General features: G+C 44.1%; 1 protein-coding gene across 3 annotated transcripts in view; it reads left to right on the top strand.

Moving 5' to 3' along the window:
- DVL3 (dishevelled segment polarity protein 3) overlaps positions 1 to 26,781 on the top strand; it is an 84,762-nt gene that overhangs the window by 27,208 nt on the left and 30,773 nt on the right. For all 3 annotated transcript variants that reach the window (XM_034408316.3, XM_034408318.3, XM_034408319.2), the window contains exons 2-6: positions 14,996 to 15,065; positions 19,855 to 19,976; positions 21,548 to 21,654; positions 23,071 to 23,206; positions 25,094 to 25,187. In XM_034408316.3, the coding sequence (XP_034264207.1) occupies positions 14,996 to 15,065; positions 19,855 to 19,976; positions 21,548 to 21,654; positions 23,071 to 23,206; positions 25,094 to 25,187 (529 nt within the window). The remainder of the gene's footprint in view (positions 1 to 14,995; positions 15,066 to 19,854; positions 19,977 to 21,547; positions 21,655 to 23,070; positions 23,207 to 25,093; positions 25,188 to 26,781) is intronic.

Below are 26,781 nucleotides of genomic sequence, written 5' to 3' on the forward strand. Positions count from 1 at the left end.
CCTGACCAAGGAGAGATTCAACCTGGAAATAAGGAGGAATTTTCTGACAGTCAGAACAATCAACCCATGGAACAGAAGTTGCCTTCGGAAGTTGTGGGAGCTTCATCACTTGAGACTTTCAAGAAGAGATTGGACTGCCATTTGTCAGAAATGGTGTGGGGTCTCCTGCTTGGATGGGGGGTTGGACTAGATGACCTACAAGGTCCCTTCCAACTCTGTTCATCTGTAAAAATCTTTTATGATTTGAGATTTCAAATGAGGTCAGTATTCGTTCAGTAAAACTTTGGAAAGAAGAAGCTGCTAAATCTCTGCAGACTCTTTTGTTTTCGTTTGTTTTCCTTTCCTTTTTTACTTAATTTAAGTTTGTCATTTCTGACTGGTTTGGCGTGGCTGAAGGAGAGTGTGCTATTTGCTCAGTGGGATGGGGATGGGGGACTCAAAACTAGAAGTAGGGGGTTGGACTAGAAGACCTCCAAGGTCTCTTCCAACTGTTTTTTGTACAACAGTTCCTTTAGAGACCATTTGAAGCTACAATGGCACTGAAAAAAGTGACTTATGACCATTTTTCACACTTATGACCATTGCACCATTGCCATGGTCACGTGATTTACATTCAGATGCTTGACAATTGATTCATATTTATGATAATTGCAGTGTCCCGGGGCCAAGCAAAGTCAATGGAGAAGCCAGATTCACTTAACAATGGTGTTACTAATTTAACAACTGCAATGATTTACTTTACAAATGTGGCAAGAATCGTAAAATGGGGGCAAAACCTGATACTTTGAACGCTCCTCCCAGAGGGGAGCAAAGAAACAGACCGTGGAATTGGCGCGTGGGGTCTTTAACAATGCTTTGAGCTCTAAGTATATAGCGCTTATAAGCGGTATCCTGAATAAGGGGAAACGAATTTCCTATAATCTTCTCCGCTGCCTTCACCACTCTCCGTAGGGACTTTCTATCTGAGGCACTGTGGCCACCTAACCAAACAGGGATGCAGTTTGTTAAAATGCTTTCAATTGTGCCTCTGTAAAAAGTGGCCAGGACAGAAGGAGAAAGATGTGGTCTCCTCATCCGACACAGGTAATGCAGACGCTGGTTTGCATGCTTCACTAAAGATAATGTATGAAGAGCCCACGTTAGATTTGTTGTTATCTGCACCCCAGGTACTTAATACTATTGACCACCTCCATAGCTTCATCCTTGGTACAAAATGGAGTATGACTATGCCAGCTCTTTCTAAAATCTACAATTTTATTTATTATTTATTTATTAATTTTATTTCTATACCGCCCTTCTCCCGAAGGACTCAGGGCGGTGTACAGCCTAATTAAAAACACAAAAACAGACAATATTTAAAAATAATTAAAATTATTAAATAATAGGCCTAATTTATAAAACCCCGAATTTAAAAACCCAATTTAAAACCAATTAAAATCATTATATTGATAGCCCAGCCTGGCGGAACAACATGGTTTTAAACAACATACAATGTGGGGACTCCTGGAAGGGTGGGACGGGGAGGGGCAGAGCCAACCAGCAATTTAACTACCAGTTCACCCGAACTGGCCCGAACCGGCTGAATCCCACCACTGGATATTATCATGTGTTGACTTTCCTCGAGATCTTCCAAACCACAGTTGTATCAAACCTGAACACCTGTTCATCAGGATGGCTGTAGCCTTTTTTTTGCTGGAACATTTATTTGAGGCCGCAAGCCATCTCAAAAACATGTTTAGCTTAAGGATTGCATTTTTCACGTGAAAGCTTTCTACGTTTTCTACCAGTCCTTTTGACCTTCTGCAAAAGACAAAAACGAAAACAACAACGGCGGGCAAGGGGGAGGTCCATTTAAGTAGAAAAGTCTGAAGAGCCTTGTTTCATTGTCTGTAGACGTGGGACTAGACAGGCTTCGTTTTGAAGAGGCCCTAGAGAAATAATGAGGGGGGGGGTCCCTACAGCTTCCGCTGGGTAGATGAAATTTGTAATTGGGGCAGGGTGGCGTCTCAGCCATATACCTTTGTCTGGTCAACAGACCTTCTGTTTCTGTCTCTTCCTTTTAGTTTCCATTAATGAAAAATGAAACGACCTTCGGATGGAGAAACAGGGAAACAGAAAGATCTCTGGCTAGCTCCTATGTCTGGTGCGTTTTTTTTTTTTTAAAAAAAGAAAAGAAATATTAAGGACTGTTTTACATTTCTAGCAAATTTTAGCGCATGCGCTCAAAAGCCCGATTGGGCTTATTATCAGGGGATGTCTTATTTTCGGGGAAACAGGGTAACTGTTAGCTTACTTTTCATATTTGATGAAGATCCATCCTAAGTGAAGGCTGTAAGCTGAGGAGAGTGATCAGTAATGGTCTGGGATCTGTATTTTATAAAATGTGGCCAATTTAGATTAATTTCAACTCTGGGTAATTGCGTAGACACATCCATGCTGTTTCCTTGGCAATAATACGAAGCTGTTGTGGCCCGCCAGCGGCCTGCGCGGATCGTGGCTGATCCCGATGAAGAGGAGGCTGGTGTGGTGTCGCGCCAGCAGCCTGCACAGCCAGCGCTCGCGTCGGACAGCGAGGAGGCTGAAGAGGATGTGGTGCCAGAGGCAGAGACTCAGCCAGGACCTTCTGAACCTCCAGAAGCTCCTTCCAGTGGAGAGAGCGAAGTGGAGGAGCCTCTCCTCAATGCTCGGGCACGCAGGGCTGCCAAAAGGCAGGAGTGGCTACTCAGGAGGAGGAGGTCTACTCGAGAGTAGGGCTTGAGGATAATTGGCCGCTCCCTTAGCCTATTTAAGTCGCACGCAGCTAGTGCGTTCTTGCTGGAAACAACTCGTATTATTATCAGAGTATTTTGATTGATCGTATCTTGTTTTCTGGGCTGGTTGCCAACCTTTGCCGGTCTTGTTTATTCTTGCTACTTAATAAATTTGATAAGGACCGCTGGTGTGTGTCAGTATCCTCGGAAATCCGGAGCTGGGCCAGAACCGAAGCTGGTTCACTATTGTCATAGTTGGGGGCCATTGTTTTGATTTCCCACTGTAGCCTACAGCTTCAAACTTTACGGTAATCCTTCAGCCAGAATAAGAGTGAGAAGGGACCTTAGAGGTCTTCTAGTCCAGCCCCCTGCAGAAGCAGGAGAAGCTATACCCGTGATGGCGAACCTATGGCACGGGTGCCACAGGTGGCATGCGAAGCCATTTTGGTGGGCACGCAAGTGTTGCCCTAGCTCAGCTCCAGCACGCATGCACGCACCGGCCAACTGATTTTCAGGCCTTCCGGTCCCACCGGAGGTCGGGAAACTGTCTGTTTCGGGCCTCCGGAAGGCCTCCAGGGGGATGGGGAAGGCTGCTTTTGCCCTCCCCAGGCTCCTAGAAAGCCTCTGGAGCCTGGAGAGGGGGAAAAACGGGCCTACCATGCCATCGCATGCCAAAAGCAGGGGGAAATGTGGGGGGGGGGGTGTCACATGCACATGCGCGGAAGGGTGCATTGAATTATGGATGTGGGCACCCGCACCTGCTCCCCCCTGCTCCCCCCTCTTTTGGCACGCGACGGCAAAAAGGTTAGCCATCACTGCGCTATACTATTTCAGACCAATGGCTCTCCAGTCTCTTCTTCAAAACCTCCAGTAATGGAGCACCCACAACTTCTGGATGCAGCCCGTTTTTGCTTCCGAGCCCAGCATGTCTTCATAATTTCCGTTTATATTTTTTGTTCTTTACTAGATGGATCAAAAAAACAAAACAAAACCCTCTGTAATTGGCCAACGGTTGATGTACTTTGATGTCATCCAAGCTTGGATGAGAACTCGGGCCTTATTTTAAAAACTCTGCACGTTGACCCCTGTTTCTTTCTTTTCTGTCGCACTTCCAGGCTACCATGTAATCAGTGCAAGTATAAACAAGTCCAATGTGTGGAATTGGATGGGAAATTTACGATCGGGTGTCTAGCCCTTGAAGGCTTTTGAAGTATGAGAGCAACGCTTGATGAAATATTGGAAGCCAGGAAAGACAGGGCAATTTCAAATAATCTGGGACCGACTTCATAACTTGCAGAACAAGAGTAAAATATAGACTTAGGAAAGCATCATCTGATATGCAAAACATCTGGAGCAGAAACGGCGTAACTAAGAATCCGTCTAAAGTTCCTTTGCTTCCATGCCGTGTGGATCGGAAATGCCTTTATTTCTAAAAGTGAGACAATACCATGTTTTGTCTAAGACATTACAGACATAAAATAGTTCTAGCAGCATAGGGAGGAATGCGGCATTTGATTTAAACCATTTTAATTCCCACGCAGTGCAAGCATCCAAGAATCTATTAAACTATTAAATTTCAGTTCTACTCCCCCATACTTTTCGATCCATACTTTCGATTCAGTTTGTCTTATCCTCTCATTTTTTTTTTTTAAAGAAAATGATGGCTGGGATATAATAGAATCTGTGTTTATTTGGGAGGGAGAGAAAGAATAAGAAATGGGACTTATTATTAAAGATTGTAGCAGAGAGCTAGAATCTTTTGACAGTGAAATTTGCAAGTTTTCTAGAAATCGTAAGTCACAGCTAAACAGCAATTGTGGTTTGAATTGGTTGATACGCTTTTAATGGATTTGGAGAATGATGTGCTTCTAGAATAGAATAGAATAGAATTTTTTATTGGCTAAGTGTGATTGGACACACAAGGAATTTGTCTGTGGTGCATAGGCTCTCAGTGTACATAAAAGAAAAGATACGTTCATCAAGAATCATAAGGTACAACACTTAATGATAGTCCTAGGGTACAAATAAGCAATCAGGAAACTATCAATATAAATATGAGTCTGGATGGTCTTATGGATTAAAATATATAACTTTATCAGTTAACATTTGGAATATAGATAGTCCTCAACTTACAACCACTATTGAGCCCAACATTTCCATTGCTAAGCGAGATAGTTAAGTGAGTTTTGCCCCATTTTATGACCTTTCTTGCCACCGTTGTTAAGTGAACCACTGCAGTTGTTAAATTAGTAATGTGGTTGTTAAGTGAATCTGGCTTTCTCGTTGACATTGCTCGTCAGAAATTCGCAAAAGATGATCATATGACGGGTGGGCAAATATGGCCCCTTTATGACCTGTGGACTTCAACTCCCAGAATTCCTGAGCCAACTTGGCTGTCTCAGGAATTCTGGGAGTTGAAGTCCACAGGTTGTAAAAGGGCCACAGTTGCCCACCCCTCTCATATGAGATATTGCAACCGTCAGTTGCAATATCTCATGTGCCAAGTCAGTTGCCAAGCGTCTGAATTTTGATCGTGTAAACATGAAGATGCTGCAACGGTTGTAAGTGTGAAAATGGTCATAAGTCACTTTTTTCCGTGTTTGGTCCTTAAATGAATGGTCGTAAGTTGAGGCCTTAAAAAGAGATTGGACATCCATTTGTCTGAAATGGTATAGGGTTTCCTGCCTAAGCAGGGGGTTGGACTAGAAGACCTCCAAGGTCCCTTTTAACTCCTGTTCTGTTCTGTTCTTGTTTCCATTCCATTCCATTCCATTCTATTCTTACCTTCCATTAATTCTTGTGCCTTTTAATCTCACCTTCTTATTTTCTGTTTTGATAACCATATACTGTTTTCAACCCACATCACTCTAAGCCTTTTAACAGTTAAACTGTGTCTTTTCCCTCAGACAATTAAAAAAAAACCTTAGATAATTGTTCTGCTTAAAAAAAAAAACTTGCCACGGTTGCAAAAGTCGATAATAACATCAGGACCTTTAAAAGCCCCTGAGATTTAAAAGTAAAGAGCATAATACAATCTGAAAACCCAGGAGCTCGTCGTTACTTAATTTCTTCGGAGTTTACTTGGGTGATAAATAAATATTTATCGTGCAAATCTCATCAGTCCAAAAACAGATAAAGCGAGAGATTGTGTTTATCTCTGTTTATATTGGGTTTTTGTTTTTTTTTCCTCCTGATGAAGTTTGCGGAGAGGAAGGGATGGTTTTGATTATATTGTTTTGTTATTCACCCCCTCAGACGAAGAAGAAGGGCTGATTATGAACAAAGCCAAGCTGTATTTAACAACTCTCTGAGAACAACTGGTGTCTTGATGAAAGTTGCTGCTAGTCAGAACAACAAAACCATATGTTTGTGCCGAGAACGATGGTTTCCTGCTTTATCGGGGCTGCCAGTTACTCCCCCGCGCAATATTTGCCAATTTTATTTTTGCTGGCTTGCTTTTTCAATTAATTTTCTTCCGTGTCTTGTTGCCTGCCTCCCCTCTTCTCCAAGTTCCTAAGCTTCCCGCCCCACCTTCCTTCTAACACCGGTGCCTAATTAATGCCTTTTACGTCCATTCCACATAACACGATCCGCTCTGTTTGCAGAACAAGCAAGGACAAAATAAACAAGCAGGCTACTACGATTGATTGTCTGCTAAACGGCAAAACACTGAAGGTCAAACTATCGACGCCCCCTTGACTAGCATGTCCTGTTGGCCTAGCCGGCAGGAAACGGGGTTTATCTGAAGTCAGATAGATGTCAGCTTTTTAGCAGTTTGAAGTATTTATTTTATTTATTTATTAGTTTGATTTATATGCCGCCCTTCTCCGGAGACTCAGGGTGGCTTACAATGCTTTTAAGCAATAGCCTTCATACTTTTGTATATACCTGCTTAGTAGGGCTTTTTGGCCCCCCCTAAGCGGTGTTCTATTTTATACAAAGTCAGCTTATTGCCCCCACAATCCGGGTCCTCATTTTACCTACCTCGGAAGGATGGAAGGCTGAGTCAACCTTGAGCCTGGTGAGAATTGAACTCGCAGTAATTGCAGGCAGCTGGCAGCTAAATACTACTTTGACAGTAGTTTAGACCACTGCACCACCAGGCTTACCACCACCAGGTAAGTCAAGTAGTCCTTGACTTACAATCATTCGTTTAGTGACCATTCACATATTACATCATTGGCAACCTTCAGTCTCAAGAGACTATGGTATCGTGCTCTGGAAAGAGGTCCTAAAACAGCATCTAGTGCAGTGTTTCTCAACCTTGGTAGCTTGAAGATGGGTGAGCGCTGCTGGCTGGGGGATTCTGGGAGTTGAAGTCCACCTATCTTCAAGCTTCCAAGGTTGAGAAACACTGATCTAGTGTGACTCAAAAGGCCAATTCGAGAGTGGCAATCCCTTCCACACCGAGGGCAGATACATTCTGTCCCTTGCCCAGCCCCCAGATTTCACTGGTTCCGGGACTGCCTCTTTGCCTCGGCCTGCCGAACAAGGGTCTCTTCGAATTGGAGAAGGCCATGCTGCGTCTTTAGCCTCCAAGCTGAACGATCGGAGGTCAAGGTTTCCCAGTTGTTAGTGTCCAATTCCCAGGGCCTTTAGGTCCCTCTTGCAGATACCCTTATATCGCAGCTGTGGACTCCCTCTGAGGCGCTTTCCCTGCACTAGTTCTCCATACAGGAGATCTTTCGGAATCCGACCATCAGCCATTCTCACGACATGCCCCAGCCAGCGTAGACGTCGCTGTTTCAATAGTGTATACATGCTAGAAATTCCAGCACGTTCCAAGACTGCGCTACTTGGAACTTCGTCCTGCCAGGTGATGCCAAGAATTCGTCAGAGACAGTGCATATGAAAGGTGTTCAACTTCCTCTCCTGCCGTGCGTAGAGGGTCCAAGACTCACTGCAGTTACAACAGCATTGAAAAAAAAAAAACAATTTATAACCATTTCTCACATGACCCTGTGGCCACATGATCAAAATTCAGACGCTTGGCCAGGGGTGGGATTCAGCCGGTTCGCGCGAGCCGGTAGTTACAATCAGTGGCTGGGCCCACCCACCCATACCGACACTATCCCGTCTTGTGTTTTTGACGCAGCGCGCATGTGCGTAAGACACGCACATGAGCAAAGCTATCCCGTCCTATACAATCGCCGTGTTTTTGACACAGCGCTCATGTGCGCAAGGCGTGTGCGTGCGTGCTCACGTTTTCGATTCTGGGCGAACCCGTTGTTAAATTATGTGAAGCCCACCCTCTGTGCTTGGCGACTGATTCATAGTTATGACGGTTGCACGGTCCCGGGGTCATGTGATCCCCTTTTGCAACCCTCTGACAAGCAAAGTCACTGGGAATTGACTCGCTTAACAACCGTGTTATTAGCTTAACAGCTGCAATGATTCACTGAACAACTGTGAGAAGAAAGGTTAAACTCACTTAACTGTCTCGCTTAGCAGTGGAAATGTTGGGCTGAATTTGTGGTTGTAAGTCGAGGACTTTATACTTCTCAGCTGGAGGCCATCTGCCCCTCCCCTCCCCCCCACCCTGCCCCATGGTGGCCTTAGGATATTTTAAGGGAGCCCTTAAAAATATATTGAAATATTTAAAAAAAATTTTTTTTAATATTTAAATATTAAATAACAAAATATTGAAAAAATATATTGAAAAAACATTGAAAAAATATGCAACCAGAGGCAGCACAGAAAAGCAAAGTGTATTATATTGCAAATACTCTTGTTAATGCGAGAAAATGCACTGGCTATTGTTCCTTGTCCTTATCTGGTCATGGCACATGGACAGAAGAGGCACAGGAGAAAAACAGTGAGAACAATTAATAAGTGGAACAACTTGCCTGCAAAAGTTGTGAATGCTCCAACACTGGAAGTTTTTAAGAAGATGTTGGATAACCATTTATCTGAAGTGGTGTAGGGTTTCCTGCCTGGGCAGGGGGTTGGACTAGAAGACCTCCAAGGTCCCTTCCAACTCTGTTATTCTATTTCTATTATTTCTATTTCTATTTCTATTTCTATTATTTCTATTTCTATTTATTTCTACTTCTATTTCTATTTCTAAAACAAAGTTGGAAGGAGCCTTGAGTGAAAAAACAGTTGAGAAAGAACGGTTTTGATAAAGGAGAACATTTGTAGCTGAGGGTTGAAATGAGGGGTCCTTGGAGCTCTCTGAGCTTGGTTGTTTTCTTCCAGACTTTTCATTACCTAACTAGGTTATATCATCAGTGCTAGGAAACAGAGTGCATATAAACAGAGAGCAAAGCCCCCTTCCTTCTGACGATGTTAGAGTTGGGTCGTCTGCAAGAATATAATCGACCTCAGAGAACATCAACCCCCTCCCCCCCAAGACTTATTTATTTATTTTATTTTATTGAATTTGTATACCGCCTTACTCCCGAAGGACTCAGGGCGGTGAACAGCCATAGAATAAAACATATAGATACAAAATTTAAAATAAACTAAAACGAATTAAATAATTTGGCTGGACAAATTTAAAACCCCAATAATTTAAAACCAAATTTAAAATTTCCATTTAAAAAGGGGAGAGACTTTTGTTTTTTCATTTGGAGTACATTTTATTGCAAACAAAACAACCTTTGATTGTGTTGTCTGATTTGCCTACCAATGCAACAGAAGAGAGCATGATGTTAAAACGGGAACCAGATCTTTTTATGGGTATTTGTTTGGATATCTGCCTTTGTGAGCTGAATGCGAAGATTTTCCTCGCCAGAAACTCCCCGTATCATCTGGTCTGAAAACAGGATAAAATTTCCTTTTGAGTTGAGTTGGAGACGTCCACGTTGCTTTCTTGGCAGCTTGGAAATTGTTGTTTGCTGTAGCTTTCCTTTCTGCTCTAAAATGGCCTATCAAAGAAACCATGTAGGGCAGTGATGGCTAACCTTTTTGCCATCGCGTGCCAGGAAGGGGTGGGGTGGGGGAGGTTTGCCCGTGCGTGGGCCCACACCCATAATTCTATGTGCTCCGCCACGCACATGCGAGCGCGACCCCCCTTCCCCCCCACTCCTGGCACGTGATGGCCCGGTAGGCCCATTTTTCTTTCTAACCTGGCTCCAGATCCTTTCTATGCATCTGGGGAGGGTGAAAACAGACTTCCCCGCCCCTTCGGAGGCCGGAAATTGAGAAGCGGTCCGTTTCAGGCCTCCGAGGGGGTGGGGAAGGCTGTTTTCGCCCTCCCCAGATGCATAGAGAGGATCTGGAGCCAGGGAGAAAGAAAAACGGGCCTTCCTCTCCCCCCCCCGGCCCTCTTCTGGTGGGCCCAAAAGGGCCGAAAATCAGCTGACAGAGCTGAGTTGGCGTGCCAGGCAACATGACTCCGCGTGCCACCTGTGGCACGCGTGCCATAGGTTCGCCATCACAGATGTAGGGTTTCTTTGATAGGAATAGGCTAGCCGATTGGTGGATAACTAAGGGAACTTTAGGACCTATGGACTTCAACACCCAGAATTCCAGAGCCAGTATGGTTCAGGAATTTTGGGAGTTGTAGTCCACAGGCCCTAAAGTTGCCATAGCGTACTACCTCTGGCCTAGCTTGTCTTAAATCTTTCTTGTTTTCCTGCTAAGTCATCTCACCGGTCAAAGAGAAAAAGTTGGCTGGTTTAACGGGATCTGAAAATAAATGGGAGTGGATTTTCTGCACAGAGATGAGACACTTCTCCTTTGATGGTTTCAAAAAGAAGAAAGTAGCTCGGAAGCCAATCAGAGTTGTCGTATTTGATTTTTTGGGGAAAGGCAGCCCAAGCATTGTATTCGAAAAAAAATTACCCAGATTCAGGTAGTCCTCGACTTACCACGACAATTGAACCCCAAATTTCTGTTGCCAAGCGAAACGCTTGTTAAGCGAGTTTGCCCCGTTTTACGGCCTTTCTTGCCACAGTTGTTAAGCGAATCGCGGTAGTTGTTAAATTAGACAAACTGTCGTAAAAAGGAATCTGGCTTCCCCGTTGACTTGGCTCCGTTGACTCGGAAAGTCGCAAGAGGGGATGATCACATGAGCAGTGGTGGGTTTCAAATTTTTTTACTACTGGTTCTGTGGGCGTTGCTTGGTGGGCGTGGCATGGCTTGGTGGGCGTGCCTTGGTGGGCGTGGCAGGGGAAGGATACTATAAAATGTCCATTCCCACCCCAATCCAGGGGAAGGTTACTGCAAAATCCCCATTCCCTCCCGATCAGTTGAGACTCAGGAGGCAGAGAATAGATGGGGGCGGGGCCAGTCAGAATTTTTACTACCGGTTCTCCGAACTATTCAAAATTTCTGCTACCGGTTCTCCAGAACTGGTCAGAACCTGCTGAACCCCACCTCTGCACATGACCCCAGGACACTGCCACTGTCATTAATGTGAGTCCGTTGCCAAGCATCTGGATTTTGATCCCAAGACTGGGGGTGGGGAAACATTGCAGCTGCCGTAAGTGTGAAAACTGGTCACAAATCACTTTTTTTCCAGCCCCGTTATAACTTTTGAACGGTCCCTAGACGAACAGTTGTAAGTCGAGGACTACCTTTACACAAGTCGACAGCCATCCCGTACAGGCAGAGTATAAAAAACATATTCTGAATTTCCGTTTCCACTAGATTGGCGATTGTTTGGGAATGACGGAGTTGTGGTTTTGGTAACTATTTGGTGGCGATCTTTTTTTTTTTCTCCTAGGTGTACAGGAGAAGAAAATACCCACGGCCGCCACCCCCCACCCCCCCGGTCTTTCCCTCCTCCTTCCTTGCCCTCTTGCTGAGCTGAGGTTCTTGCAGGAATGACCTTTTCTGCTTGCAAAGCACATTCCTTCAAAGCCTCAAAAACTCCATTTTGGCAGCGGGTGGAATCGCCTGCTGCTGAAGTCAGAGCCGGTCTTCCTTAACAAAAGTCGAAGTGGATTGCGGTGTGTGGAAGGGTGGGGTGGGGGGTTGGATGGAGGCAAGGAAGCTAATGGAGACCCTCTTCTCAATCGTCAAGCTGCTTCTCCTCTGGCCCTTCAAAGGGCCTTGTGTCTCTGGGGGGGAACAAAGACCCCTTCTGTAACCCAGTGAGGCTGGTCAGTTTTGTAAGGCCTGGGGACTGGATTCGCTCAAGTAGGGATAGCTCATGCATTTTTTTTAATGGGGACGCTTTCAGTGGCTAAGACGCTGAGCTTGTCGATCGAAAGGTCGGCAGTTTATTTTATTTTATTTATTTATTGAATTTGTATACCGCCCTACTCCCGAAGGACTCAGGGCGGTGAACAGCCAAATAAAATACATATAATACAAATGTTAAAAAACCATTAAAATACAATTAAATAATTGGCCCCAAAAACGAAATTTAAAACACCCCAATTTATAAGACAAATTTAAAATTTAAGAATTTTAAAAAGTTTAAAAAGTTTAAAAGAGAGGTTAGGCCAGGCCGGCCTGCTGGAAAAGAAATGTTTTAATGGCACGGCGGAAAGCGCGCAGGTCTGGGATCCTCCGTATCTCCGGGGGGGAGCTCGTTCCAGATGACAGGTGCCCCCACAGAGAAGGCTCTCCCCCTGGGGGCCGCCAGTCGACATTGTTTGGCTGACGGCACCCTGAGGAGCCCCTCTCTATGGGAGCGTACTGGTCGGTGAGAGGCCACTGGTGGCAGAAGGCAGTCTCGTAGATACCCCGGTCCTAAGCCATGGAGCGCTCTAAAGGTGGTAACCAAAACCTTGAAGCGCACCCGGAAGACCACCGGGAGCTAGTGCAGCTCGCGCAGGAGGGGGGTCACATGGGAGCGCCCTGTCGCTCCCATAACCACCCGCGCGACCGCATTCTGGACCAGCTGGAGCCTCCGGGTGCTCCTCAAGGGGAGCCCCATGTAGAGAGCATTGCAGTAGTCCAGGCAGGAAGTGACGAGGGCATGAGTGACCGTATTTAACGAGTCCCGATCCAGAAAGGGACGCAACTGGCGAATCAGGCGAACCTGATAAAACGCCCTCCCGTTCGAATCCCTAGTGCCGCATAATGGAGTGAGCTCCCGTTCCTTGTCCCAGCTTCTGCCAACCTAGCAGCTCGAAAGCCCGTATAAAATGCAAGTAGGAAAAATAGGGACCATCTTTGGTGGGAAGGGAACAGCGTTCCGTGCGCCTTTTGCCGTTGAGTCACGCCGGCCACATGACCACGGAGACGTCTTCGGACAGCGCTGGCTCTTCGGCTTTGAAACGGAGATGAGCACTGCTCCCTAGAGTCGGGAACGACTAGCAGATATATATATATGCAAGGGGAACCTTTACCTTTAATGCATTTTTTAATTATTACTTTTCCAATTGATCTGTTTTTCTTTCTGTCTGTATATATGAGCTGGCTGTAGCCCTGCTGACCTTGATGGATTTCAGAAGATAAATAGATTTATTTGAGAGAATCCCAGGCTAGACTGGAGAGGTGAAAAATGTTCCAGAAAAAAGACATTAAAAAAAAAAAAAAAAAAAGGCACGCCACTTCAGTAATGCTACCAGCAGTAATTCATAAATAGTCACTGAGTTTGACTTGAAAAAGTGCCTTTACTTTCCCACCTCTAGAGATTAGTGAACCTAAAATAAAATAGAAAAAACTTATTTTCTTTATTCGAGTCAGGACTTACAAATTCAAATAAAATGGGTATAAAATAGGTCATTAAAAACATAGCACATCAAGAAGTGTGCCAAATAAATGAGATTGAAACTAAATGACATTTGCCAAGTAGTGGGCCACGCCGAGAGCATTTTCTCCAGCCAGCATGAGGTCTTTCTCTATATGTTGAAGGATACCATAGAATATGTGAGATATGTTGAGAGAGAGAGAGAGAGAGTCAGAATAGAGCTGGAAGGGACTTTAGAGGTCTTCTAGCGGCTTAAAAACCTCCAGTAATGGAGCACCACAACTTTCTGGTGGCAAGCTGTTCCACTGATTAATTGTCCTCACTGTTAGGAAGTTTCTCCTTAATTCTAAGGCACCCTGGTCTAAGGCACCCTGTTATTAAGCTGGTTATTAAGACCAGCTGCCTGCAATTAAAGTAAGATCGAATCTCGCCAGGCTCAAGGTTGACTCAGCCTTCCATCCTTTCTAAGGTAGGTAAATTGAGGACCCAGTTTGTGGGGGCAATAAGCTGACTTTGTATAAATATACAAAAGAATGAAGGCTATTGCTTAGTGCATTGTAAGCCACCCTGAGTCTCTGGAGAAGGGCAGCATATAAATCAAATTTAAAAAAATAAATAAATTCTAGATTGTGTCTCTCTTTAATTAGTTTCCATCCATTGTTCTCTCTTTTTTTGTGGCGATTTCTCAAATACTGGAATATTGGAATATGCTATCATGTCATCCCAATCCTTCTTTTATCTAAACTACCCAATTCCTGCAACCATCTTCCTATGTTCTTGGTATGTTTTAGTCTCCAGGTCTTTGATCATCTTAATTGCTCTTCTCTGCACTTTCAACAGACCCTGGGGAATACAACTCCTCTGCATTTATCCACCCCTCCTGTTAAGAATTATCCATAGGATGTGAATGGAATATTACAGTAGTGGCCAAAATTGTGGAAATCTTCTGGGAAAAGATTTCTGAGGTTTGATGGCTAATAACACCACTTTTTTTTTTTTGGAGTTTCAAGATAATCCTGTTCCACTGCTGGAATGAATGGCCTGGGAATAGCCCAGATCTTAACCCAATTGAAAATCTATGGAACTCACTAAAGAAACTTGTTAGTCAGAAGCGACCCAGCAATAAAACCCAGTTAATAGAAGCCATCATTCAATCTTGGTTTCACATTATAACAGCTGCAGAACTAAAAGACTTGGTTCACTCCATGGGAAGACGTTGTAAGGCTGTAATTCATGCTAAAGGTTACCCCACTAAGTATTAACTGACGTGATAATTTTTGAATATCTCATTTTTTCTATGGTGATAATTTTGGTATATCTCGCTTTTCTACATGTTTCACTTTTCTTCTTTATACTGTAACTGCTATTCTAATAGCAAATCCTTCATAAAAGTTATTGCATTACATTCTTGATTAAGTTATCCTTCCATTGATATATAATTTTATAGTACTACTGCAAAAAAAAAAAAAGAGTTGTTATTAGCTAGTTTTAGAAAAATACACTTTTCTCAAAAGGTTTCCACAATTTTGGCCACTACTGTATCCATAGTGTTACTCACAGGATATGCCGATTCTGAAGGCCCTAGCAATACTATGCACAATATCACGTCATTTTTCTTTCTCTCTCTCTCTTTTTTTTTAAAAAAAAACAACAGGGTGGTGAAAGAGGAAATTTCAGACGACAACGCAAAGCTTCCCTGCTTCAACGGGCGAGTGGTGTCGTGGGTAAGTAGCGTTTTTTGACGGAGTATCTTCGTAGTCTTCTCATGCTCCACTACTCTGATCCCATTCATTGTGCCTCATTCACAGGGCTTCTTTCCCTGACCTAGAGAAGATGGAGCAATTTATTTATTTATTTATTGAATTTCTACATCGCCCCTTTCACTTAGATGACCTTGGACTGTTTACCACACCATACAGGTAGTCCTCGACGTAACGACCACAATTGAACCCAAAATTTCTGTTGCTAAGCGAGATAGTTGTTAAAAGTGAGTTTGGGCCCATTTTACTGTCTTTCTCACCACAGCTGTGAAGGGAATCCTGCAGATGTTAAGTTAGTAGCACGGTGGTTAAGTGAAGCTGGGTTCCCCATTGACTTTTCATTTTTTTTTTTTCATTTTATTAGATTTCTATACCGCCCTACTCCCGAAGGACTCAGGGTGGTGCACAGCCAAACAATAAAAACACATACAATACAAAATTTAAAAAATAGAATAAAATCAAATTAAATAATTTTGGCCCCGACAAATTTAAAACCCCAAACTTTTAAAACCAATTTAAAATTGAATATATAAATACTAAAAGATATTTAAAATTTTAAAAATCTTTAAAAAAGAGGGGGGAAATTAGGCCAGGCCGGCCTGGTGAAATAGTAAGGTCTTTAAGGCGCGATTTCCCTTTTGCTGGTCAGAAGGTCGCAAAAAGGAAATCACATGACCCTGGGATAGGGCAACATTTCATAAATATGAGCCAGTTGCTAAGTGGCTGAATTTTGTTCACGTGACCATGGGGATGCTACGACGGTCATTAGTGTGGAAAATGGGCATAGGTCCCCTTTTTTCAGTGCCGTGGTAACTGAACGGTCAGTCACTAAACAAACTGTTATAAGTCGAGGACTACCTGTAATTGGCTGGGGATCATCTCTCCTGCTTGGGTCCATTCAGTCCCGATAGACAAAAGCCAGAAAACCAGGGGTGAAATACTACCGGTTCGGGCTTCTTTGTCTGGACCGGTAGTAAATAAATGCTACTGGTTCCCCGAACTGGTAGTAAAAAAAAATGCTTTAAAAAAGTGGAAAAAAAAAACACAGGTTCTGACGATCAGGTGTGACAAATCAGCTGTGCCACGCGATCGTCGGAACCTTTTTTAAAAAAATTTTTAAAGCATTTTTTTTTACTACCTGTTCGGGTGACTAGGTAGTAAAAAATGCTTTAAAAAGTAAAAAAAAAAAAAAAAAAAAGTTGGCCACGCCCATTCATGACACCCCCCTCTACTAAGCCATGCCCACCAAGCCACGCCCACAGATCCAGTAGGGAAAAAATTTGAATTTCACCATTGCAGAAAACCCATTTTTTAAAAAACTTCTTGGGATCCAGATTGCTAGGTGAAAAGTTCACTAGAGAAGAGAATGATACTTGGGCTCTTGATTTATTTATTCTGTTTATTTATTTATTTATTTTTAATTTTTTTATTATTTTGGTTTGATTTATAGGCCGCCCTTCTCCGGAGACTCAGGGCGGCTTACAATGCGTTAAGCAATAGCCTTCATACTTTTGCATATTTATACAAAGTCAGCTTATTTCCCCCACAAACTGGGTCCTCAATTTACCTACCTTAGAAAGGATGGAAGGCTGAGTCAACCTTGAGCCTTGGAGAGATTCGATCTTACTTTAATTGCAGACAGCTGGTGTTAAATTACAGTGCTCTGTCTGTTGAGCTGTCCAGGCTCCTTAACGATTTGCTTAATGACCACACGATTTGCTTAACGACTGCGGTAAAAATGGTCATAAAATCAGGTTTGGTCCCGTGAGGACTCGCTTCACAACTGCACCCAACTGTTGATGGATATTCCAGTCTCAATTGTGGTTGTCAGGTGAGGACGACCTCTACAGTCGTCCTCAACTTACATCAGTTCATTTAGTGACCGTTCGAAGTTACAACATCACTGAAAAAAAAGTGACTTAGGACCGCTTTTCCCCCTTACAACAAATTATAGCATCCCCAGGGGTCACGTGATGAACATTCAGAGAGGCTTGGCAACTGACTCATATTTACGACGGTTGCAGATCAGTTGTCTGATCCCATTTTGCGACCTTCGGTCAAGCAACGTCAATGGGGAAGCCAGATTTCACTTAAGAACCGCGTTACTGATGTAACAAGGGCAGTGGTTCACTTAACGACTGTGGCAGGGGAGGTCATAAAACGGGGCAAAGCTCAGTTAACAAATATCTCCCTTAGCAACAGAACGTCGAAGACTGTCTGTGCTTTTTCTTGCTGTCCTTACATCTTTACAACCTTAAGGCCCTTAGATCCTCCCCTCCTTCCCCTCCCCTCCTCCCCTTTCCCTCCACCATGAATCATTGATTAGTGATGACTTAGCAGTTGTACAAAGCCTTTGGGGCGGGGTGGGGGGGCGTGGGGGGGATGTTGCAAGAACAGAGAGACTAGGAAGTTGCAGAGACACAACCAGCCATTAAAACTTTTCTGCAGTTAAACCCTGCTTGCCCCGTGAATGTTTCCTTGGTGGTGGCTGATTTTTGAACAAAAGAACTGTCTGGGTTTGATTGTACGTTGCAGTGAAGAATGCCGATTTTTAAGCCTGTGTAAACCGGGGAGCGACAACTCACTAAAACGTTGTAAAAAGGGTAGAGACTGAAAGGGAGGTTAAGGTCTCTTTGGGTGGGTGAAACGACTTCATTGCCAACGTGGCAGAGGGGAAGAATAAGAGAGGGGGAAGAAGGCATCGGGGAATTAAATCCAACCTGCTTGGGATTGCTTGGTATTCTTTTTAAAAGTTTTTTATTATTTTTTAAAAAAACATAAACATAAAACACATTTTTTCAAAACAAAGCTTTTGATCCGGTCACAAATTAATACAAATCACGAACAAATCTTATTTTTCAATGAACACAACTTAATATTTTACTCAGTTATTTCCCTCAATTTTCTCTATTTAGCTATGCCATTATCCCCAAAAACCCGTTACTTAAATCTTAAATCCTAATCAATTATAATTCCATTTTTCTCTTTCGTTTGCTTAGATGGATATATTTTAACAATATAAATCATCACAATTATTATAAACATTCATAAAGTAATTAATTCCAACATAATCATTTTATTTTTACTAATGAACTCAACATTTATAGTCTTTATTTCTGTTATTAAACCTGACTTATTCATTTCATTTTAACTATTAATCTCAACATATTCCTCCTTATTTGGCTATCCCACCTCATTTTATTTTGCTATAAAACCCAACATATTTTTCTTCATCTTTGTTGTTAAACCAATCATTTTTATTTCCTGGCTGTTAAACACAGCATAACCATTTTATTTTTGGCTGTTAAACACAGCATACTCATTTTGTTTTTTGGCCGTTACACAGCATATCCATTTTTATTTTGGCTGTTACACAGCATAACCATTTTTGTTTGGCTGTTGAGACACAGCATGCTCATTTTGTTTTTTGGCCGTTACACTGGGATTCCTTGGTATTCTTTAATGGGGGGCTTTGTGGGGTATCCATGCGATGCCATGGCATGGGTGATTTTGATAGACCTTGTGTAGGAATTTAGAAGAAGGGGTCATTTTTTTCCTCGGATATTTTATTTATTTCTGTTATTTATAGAAGAGAATATTTGTAGTTCAGGGTTGAAATCTGAGCTTGGTGGTTTCCTCGCAGATGTTCCATGACCCAACTAGCATCATCAAGGCTAGAAGGGGGGAGGAAAAGGAGGAGGAGGAGGAGGAGGAAGAGGAGTGTTTTGACCTAGGCTTACTTAGTCATTACAAGACACAATTATTCCCAAACAAACCTATTTTATTGTACCAGCTGAGAATTACTTTATTCCCAGCTGAGTCCAATTGCAAAACAAGTCCTTCGGAAGAAGTCCTTCAGGCTTATCACAAACCTTTATCTTCTTTGGCGCCCTGCCAAAGGCCTTTCTTGGCAAAGCCCCACAAAGTTCAGAAACAAGAGATGCCGACTGGAAACAGATTTAGCAACGTTGCTTTCCTACAAAGAGCCCAAGTGCCTTTGCTGCTCTTTTAAGCCTTATGGGAGGGGCCAATCATCTCCTGGCCTTACTCCTGAGTCGTCCTTTTTGCTTTAGCTGCTCTTGCCTTCTGGCAGCTCTGCACATGCCTGCACTAGGAACAGGCTCCTCCTGTTCCCCTGCTTCTCTGCTGTCCGACTCTGGAGGCTCTGGAGTCCATGCATCACTCCCAGATGGCCCTGGCCCCGTCTCTGCCTCTGACACAGAGCCCTTATCCGGGCCTTCCCCAGCCTCCAGGACTGGCCCATGTTCCTCCCCAGCCTCCTCACTGTCCGACTCTGCTGCTAGCTCCCTGGGCTGCTGGCGGACCACAACAAGGAGGAGGACTGTGGGGCCTTGGTGCTCTCTGAGCTTGGTGGTTTCCTCGTAGATGTTTCATGAACCAACTAGGTAACATCATCAGGATTAGAAAGGGGGAGGAGGAGGAGGAGGAGAAGGAGGAGGAGGAGGATTTTGGGGTCCTAGGTGCTCTCTGAGCTTGGTTGTTTCCTCGCAGATGTTTTATGAGCCAACTTCTTCAGGGCTAGAAGGTTGGAGGAGGAGGAGGGAAAGGAGGAAGAAGAGGAGGAGGAGGAGGACTGTGGGGTCCTTGGTGCTCTCTGAGCTTGGTTGACGTTTCATTACCCAACTACGTAACATCATCAGTGTATTGCAAGAACCATGCCTTCTCTTCGAAAAGAAAAAAAATTCTTACCTCTCCCAGTTGGCTTATCTCCTGTAAACCTTTCTCCTTCCAGCTGGTGTCTGCTGAGGGATCTCATTCGGATGCTGGGTCCGTTTGTGCCGAAAGTCAGCCGGAACTGCCACCCTCCATCGAGCGAACCGGAGGCATCGGAGATTCCAGGCCTCCTTCGTTTCAGTAAGTCAAGTAGCAGCGCAAGGAGAAGCTTTGGAGTGAGCAGAAAGTTATTATGTTTGAGACACTGAACACTTCGAGCCTGGAAATATTAGGCGTTTTTTGCAACGTAAGTTGCAGGGACAGTTCCTTAGATTTGGTGGCATATTGATCTGTATGGATTCATTACCAATGCAAAAGGTTTTCTTCATTGGATCCCAAACCTGACACCAGATTTTAAATACCGTATTTTTCAGTGTATAAGACGCACCGGAGTATAAGACGCACCTACCTTTTTTGGTGAGGAAAAGAAGAAAAAGAAATCTCCCTCTGCCTCTGAGCAATTTTGCCTCCTTACAGCAAACAGCCTGCTTTACTTTCAGTTTCGTTTTCTGCATAGCTTGATTAGCACAAGGAAAAAAAAAATCTGCTCCAGGAATTTACCTCTTTCCAGCAAGCAGCAGATTCCTGCGCAAAACAGCTGAGAGTCGGGAGGCCGATCCAATCAACTTGTGCCAATTAGGCTGTGCTGAAGCTGAAAGGAGATGTTTTTTCTTGCTGTTTGCTTGCAAGGAGGTAACTGCTGTGAGGCAGAGACCAAAGGGTGGGGGCCAGTGGGTGGGCTACATTCGGTGTATAAAACACACCTAAATTTTCATCCCCTTTACGTCTTATACTCCGAAAAATACAGTATATTGAAGATCTTTTAGAAAAATCTGCAGGACACTTGAATCAGTGGCCTTATAAGTAGTCCTTGACTTACAACCATTCATTTAGTGACCGTTCAAAGCTACAAGGGCACTGACTTATGACTGTTTTTCCACACTTACGGCTGTTGCAGCATCCCCCTGGTCCCATGATCAAAATTCGAATACTTGGCAACTGACTCACATTTATGACGGTTGCAGTGTGTCCCGGGTTCATGTGACTGCCACCTGACAAGCAAAGTCTATGGGGAAGCCAGATTCACTGAACAAACCGTGTTACTAACTTTACCAGCTGCACTATTTCAGTGAACAAGAAATGGGGCGAAACTCACTTAACATTCTGCCTCGCTTAGCAATGGAAATTTTGGGCTCCGTTGTGATCGTAAGTCGAGGACTACCTTGTATGTATTTTGATTCGTTTCCTTTTTAAAAAACACGAGGGTGGGGAAGATGGGGGTGTCATCCCTGTTGTGCAGTGTGAAGTGGTGGGGTCCAGAGTGGCTTGCGTGTTTGCTGCATAGCTGAGTTGGCCACCAGGACTTCTGGATGGCAGCTTGCCTAGAACAGAGCCACCCATTGATTGGCAGAGGTGGGTTTCACTTAATTTTACCACCGGTTCGTCGCGCGCCGAAAATGTGAGTGCATGCACTTTGCTCGCACATGTGGTTTGCACGCCTGCGCGCGGCTTAGAAAACGTGGCTAAATAGGACGGCATAGCACCTGGGCGGGTGCGGGCTCACCCGCAGGTCACCACCACAGCTTCGCCTGAACCCGTCCGAACCGGCTGAATACCACCCGAACCGGCTGAATACCACCTGAACCGGCTGAATACCACAGCTGTTTCTTGGGGTTAACGACCTACTGAAATAATACGTTTTTGCCTTGCAGCCCAAATAGTGGGGGAAGCCGCGAGAACCTGGACAATGAGACCGAGACAGACTCTGTGGTGTCAGTTCAGAGGGAACGGCCACGCAGGAAGGAAGGTCCGGAGCACGGTGAGGATTTTTTTATCCCCCTTTGAAATCAAACCGGTGTCTGTGTTCGCACAACGGGTATCCTTGTGCTAAATCCTAATTTACTCAGTTCGTCCCTGAGGCCGGATTTCTCCCCCCCCTCCCCCCAATTGAGAAGCTAAAATGCAGTGGGTGAGTTTGGGAACTGGGTGAATGTAGCCTTTGAGTCATTTTCATATTGATATATTGTCCATGTTTTAGCCATTTATGCTTCTGTTTTGGTTTATTTTTTTGTTGTTGTTTATTTGTCGTCGTCGTATGTTTACCCAGGGTTGCGTTCTTTGATTTGGACAACCCGTACCAATCCAATAAATATTAGAAGTAGAAATAGAATATATTTTCAGTCCGGCTGGAGTCTCCTTAAAAAAACTGGGCCTTTTTCTGAGCTTACAAGGTAGCCACCTAGGGTCAGGGAAATTCACGCTTGAGTTCAGTAGTCAGTGCCAGGTGAGATGTGGTGAGTTTGGATCACACCCTCTGAGCCTGATTTACTCATGGGGTGCTTATTTTTGAATTAACATAGACAGAGGCTCCCCCAACCTCAATGGGCCACATACAGGGCTGTCAAACTCGATTTCATCATGGGCTGCACCAGGATTGTGTTTGACCTTTGGGGGGGGGGGGCTAGGGTGTGTGGCCTGCTTGACGTCACTCGTGTGACCAAATGCCACTTTTGCTAGTAGTTTATTTTCCTAGCATTCTGCCAGTGAAAATGGAGCTCGGGAGCGCCACGTTTGCACCTGCAGAGGGCTACAGGAGGCCGTCGCAGCCAAAAACAGAGCCCAGGAGGGCCGTGCGCGGCCCTTACAAGCTCCAATTTTTGCTGGTAGAGGCACTGCGGGCCAGTCCTTCGCTGTTTCCAGGGCGGTCCCACAGGCCAGCTCTAAGCACCCTGTGGGCCGGATCTGGGCCACAGGCCTTGAGTTTGACACCCCTGGTCTAGGACAACTCACCACGGCTGACTCACACCAACTATGTCACCCTGGCCAACTCGTTCTGGCCGACTCACTGTGAACTCGCTGTGACCAACTCGCCGCAGGACAACTCAAGGTGGGCTTTGTGTTGCTCTAGATTAGAACCTTCTCAGATTCGAAGTCTTTGAGGCTCAGGTGAGCTGCGATTCTACACCTGTCCCTCTCTGGAATTATCTCGCATTGAATTGTCCGATGGCGAGTTGACCCTAGCGAGTTGGCTGTGGTGAGTCAGATGCAGTGAGATGGCCGGAGTAAGTCGGCCAGGGCAAGTTGACCGCGGCAAGTTATCCCATTCCGACATGCGATGCCTTGCGCTCCCAAGGCAGAAGGTGGAATAAAAAGAGTGAATAAGCAAAACAGGCCGATTTAATTTGTGCGCAGTATTTTTTCACAAAGAAAAAGACTCCGTCTCTGTTTTCTCCAGCCCCCAGGGTGAATGGGATGACCAAGGGGGACCGGCGGCGGGAACTGGGGGGCTATGAAAGCTCCTCCACCCTGATGAGTAGTGAACTGGAGACCACCAGCTTCTTTGATTCCGATGAGGATGATTCCACCAGCAGGTAAAGAAGAGAGTGAGAAGGTGAAATGATTCTTGTAAATGATGTTGTAGGTTGCTTTTTCTTTCTGGGGTTAAGTGACTTGATGATGGAGGATCTTCTCTAACATGGGCTGGGATTGAGCCCTGCACTCAGCTGATTTATCGAGTAAATTCCAGTTGGCCAGGTTTACTTCACATGCTAAAGTACAGGTAAAGTACGGGTAGTCCTCAATTTACAAACATTCGTTTAGTGACTGTTCAAAGTTACAACGGCATTGAAAATAGTGATTTACGACCGTTTTTCTTTTTTTTTCTTTTTTCTTTTTTCTTTTTTAAAAAGTTTTTTATTTTGAAAACATTAAAAACAAGACACAAACACACAACATTTATATACATATCACTTTTCCCTACAGCTACTTCGAAGTGATCCTTTCGTACTATTTACATCTATTCAAACATATTTTAACTTTATCTTATTCAACAATTTATTTTCCATCATTCTTTCTTTCGTCTAGATTGTACTTTGATCTTCAACATTTTTTCTCCCCTCTCTCCTTTTTTTTTTCTTTCTTTTTTTTTTTTTAATTTGATTTATATGCTGCCCTTCTCCGGAGACTCAGGGCGGCTTACAGTGCGTTAAGCAATAGCCTTCATACTTTTGTATATTTTATACAAAGTCAGCTTATTGCCCCCACAAACTGGGCCCTCAATTTACCTACCTTAGAAAGGATGGAAGGCTGAATCGACCTTGAGCCTGGGGAGATTCGAACTTGCAGTAATTGCAGGCAGCTGGATGATAATAACAGGCTATTAGTCTGCTGCGCCACCAGGCTCTTTATTCCTCTTTCCTTTATTCCTCTTTATCATTTTTCCTATTCTCCAACCATTCATACCACCTACACCACACTTTGTAATATTCTGTATCCTCTTTCTCCTTGATTTCTTTTGTTAATTTGTCCATCTCTGCACCCTCTAAGATTTTCCTAATTAAATCTTCTTCTGATGGTAATTTTTCCTTCTTCCAATTTTGCGGGCTGCTGTCAGTATATGTAATATTAAATAATATATTTCCTCAGTATAGTTTTCTATGGAAATCCCTAGTAGAAACTGCTCAGGTTCTCCCTTTATTGAATTCTGAATTATTTCCTCTCTCCACTTTTTAACTTTCGCCCAGAATTTCTTCGCCACTGGGCAGGTCTACCAGAGATGATAATAAGTTCCATAATTATTTTCAAAATTTTCGGAAGCTTGGCAACTGGCTCATATTTATGACGGTGTTTTGCTTCTGCTGATGCTACAATAACAGTTTGTTTAGGGATAGTTGAAAGTTATAATGGCACTGAAAAAAGTGAGCTTAACAAGAGTCAAAGAATAAGATGCATTAGAAAGTTTTGATTTTTTTTTTAAATCTTTTTTTCCTAATCTTACAACAGTTCACTTAGTGACTTAATTACAACAGCACTGAAGAAAGCGACTCACAACCATTTTTCACAGTTAACAACCGTTGCAGCATTCCTCATGGTCACATGATTTCCATTTGGATGCTTGACCACTGACCCCCGTTGAAGCCGTTGATTTGCTTAATCACTGTGTGACTAGCTTAACAGCTGCAGAGATTTGCTTAACAAATGTGGCAGGAAAAGTCATAAAACGGGACAAAACTCACTTAACATTCTCACTTACATAAATTCTCACAACGTAAATTTGGGGCTCAGTTGTGGTTGTAAGTTGAGAACTACCTGTACTCCGTAAGGTAAGATTTGAGTTATTTGAAGATCCGTTTTAGCTACACCGAATGACTCGTTTTAAGTCCTCATCCAAGAACCCAAACAGGATGCCCTTCCACGCACTTTGTTACTGCTTCCTGGTAAGCAGGCTTCTGATTCTTCCTCTGCCGTTTGTCTTGTAGGTTCAGCAGCTCTACAGAACAAAGCAGCGCCTCCCGTCTTATGAGGAGACACAAACGCCGTCGGCGGAAACAGAAAGTAGCCCGAATTGAGAGGGTGAGAGGCCTGACTTGGTTGGAGGTGGGACAGCCTCACAAACAGAGGGGTAGAATCAAGATAACGTTAACTGTTAATACCGCTTCGTAAGGTTTCACTTGGAATACGGCATCCAGTTTTGGTCGCCACGATGTCAAAAAGATGTGGAGACTCTGGAAAAAGTGCAGAGAAGAGCAACAAAGAGGATTAGGGGACTGGAGGCTAAAACATAGGAAGAACAGTTGCAGGAATTGGGTACGTCCAGTTTAAAAGACTGGTGGCTCAGCAAACTAATAGCATTGTGATTAACACCAGCTGTCTGCAATTACTGTAAGTTAGAATCTCACCAGGCTCAAGGTTGACTCAGCCTTCCATCCTTTCTAAGGTAGGTAAATTGAGGACCCAGTTTGTGGGGGCAATAAGCTGACTATGTATAAATATACAAAAGGATGAAGGCTATTGCTTAACGCATTGTAAGCCGCCCTGAGTCTCTGGAGAAGGGTGGCATATAAATCAAATTTTAAAAAAAGAAAAGAAAAGAAAAGAAAAAAAGAAAAGAAGGACTAGGGGTGACAGGATAACAGTCTTCCAAAATTTGAGGGGCTGCCACAAAGAAGTGGGGGTCAACCTATTCTCCAAAGCAGCTGAAGGCAGGACAAGATAGCAATGGATGGAAACTTATCAAGGAGAGAACCAATTTAAAACTAAAGAGAAATTTCCTGACAGTTAGAATAATTAACCAGAGGAACGACTTGCCTGCAGAGGTTGGGGATGCTTTAAGAAAAGGTTGGACTGCCATTTGTCTGAAATAGGATAGGGTTTCCTGCTTTAGCAGGGGGATGGACTAAAACCATGATGGTGAACCTGTGGCATGTTTGCCACAGGTGGCACGCAACGCCCTCTCTGTGGGCACACGAGCCGTTGCCCCAATTCAGCTCCGCTGCGCATGCACACGCACCTCCTGCCAGCCAGCTGATCTTTGGGTCTCTGCTGTGCATGCGTTGGGGGGGCAGTGCGCGTGCGTTAGGGTGTGTGTGCATGCGTGGGGGGTGGGGCATGTGCAGGGGGCTGCGGGTGAGGGTGGGGGGCACGTGTGGGGTGGAGTGCATATACCTGGGGGTATGCAGGGGGCCTGCACTCGGTCTGGAAAAGGCTAGCCAGCACTGGACTAGAAGCTCTCCAAGGCCCCTTCCAACTCTGTTATTCTGTTGTTATTCAAATGACTTTGCAAGTGTTAGGACCAGGCCTGCCTTCTGTAAATTTGTAGGGAGCATGTTACCCCATCCTTTCCCTAGTGGTGGGACCCAAAACCCCATCTGTCAGTTTTGACTAGTGCAGGAGTCTGCAACCTTAAACACTCAAAGAGCCATTTGGACCCGTTTCCCACAGAAAAGAAAACACCGGGAGCCACAAAACCCTTCCGGTGCCTGACTATTTCCCGAGCGGCCACAAAACTAGCATATGTAGTTGAATTAAACGTTCTGTTTTCTTCTGAAACTTTTCTTTTCTTGGATTTATCCGTGGTTGAAAAGCTCAATAAATAGCGTGCCGCACATTGGCGGTTGTGACGCATATTTTGAGTGACAGGGAGCCGCAGCAGAGAGGGTGAAAGAGC

This window comes from Pantherophis guttatus, chromosome 6 (assembly GCF_059756535.1).
Source record: "Pantherophis guttatus breed Tessera chromosome 6, ASM5975653v1, whole genome shotgun sequence".
NCBI lineage: Eukaryota > Metazoa > Chordata > Lepidosauria > Squamata > Colubridae > Pantherophis > Pantherophis guttatus.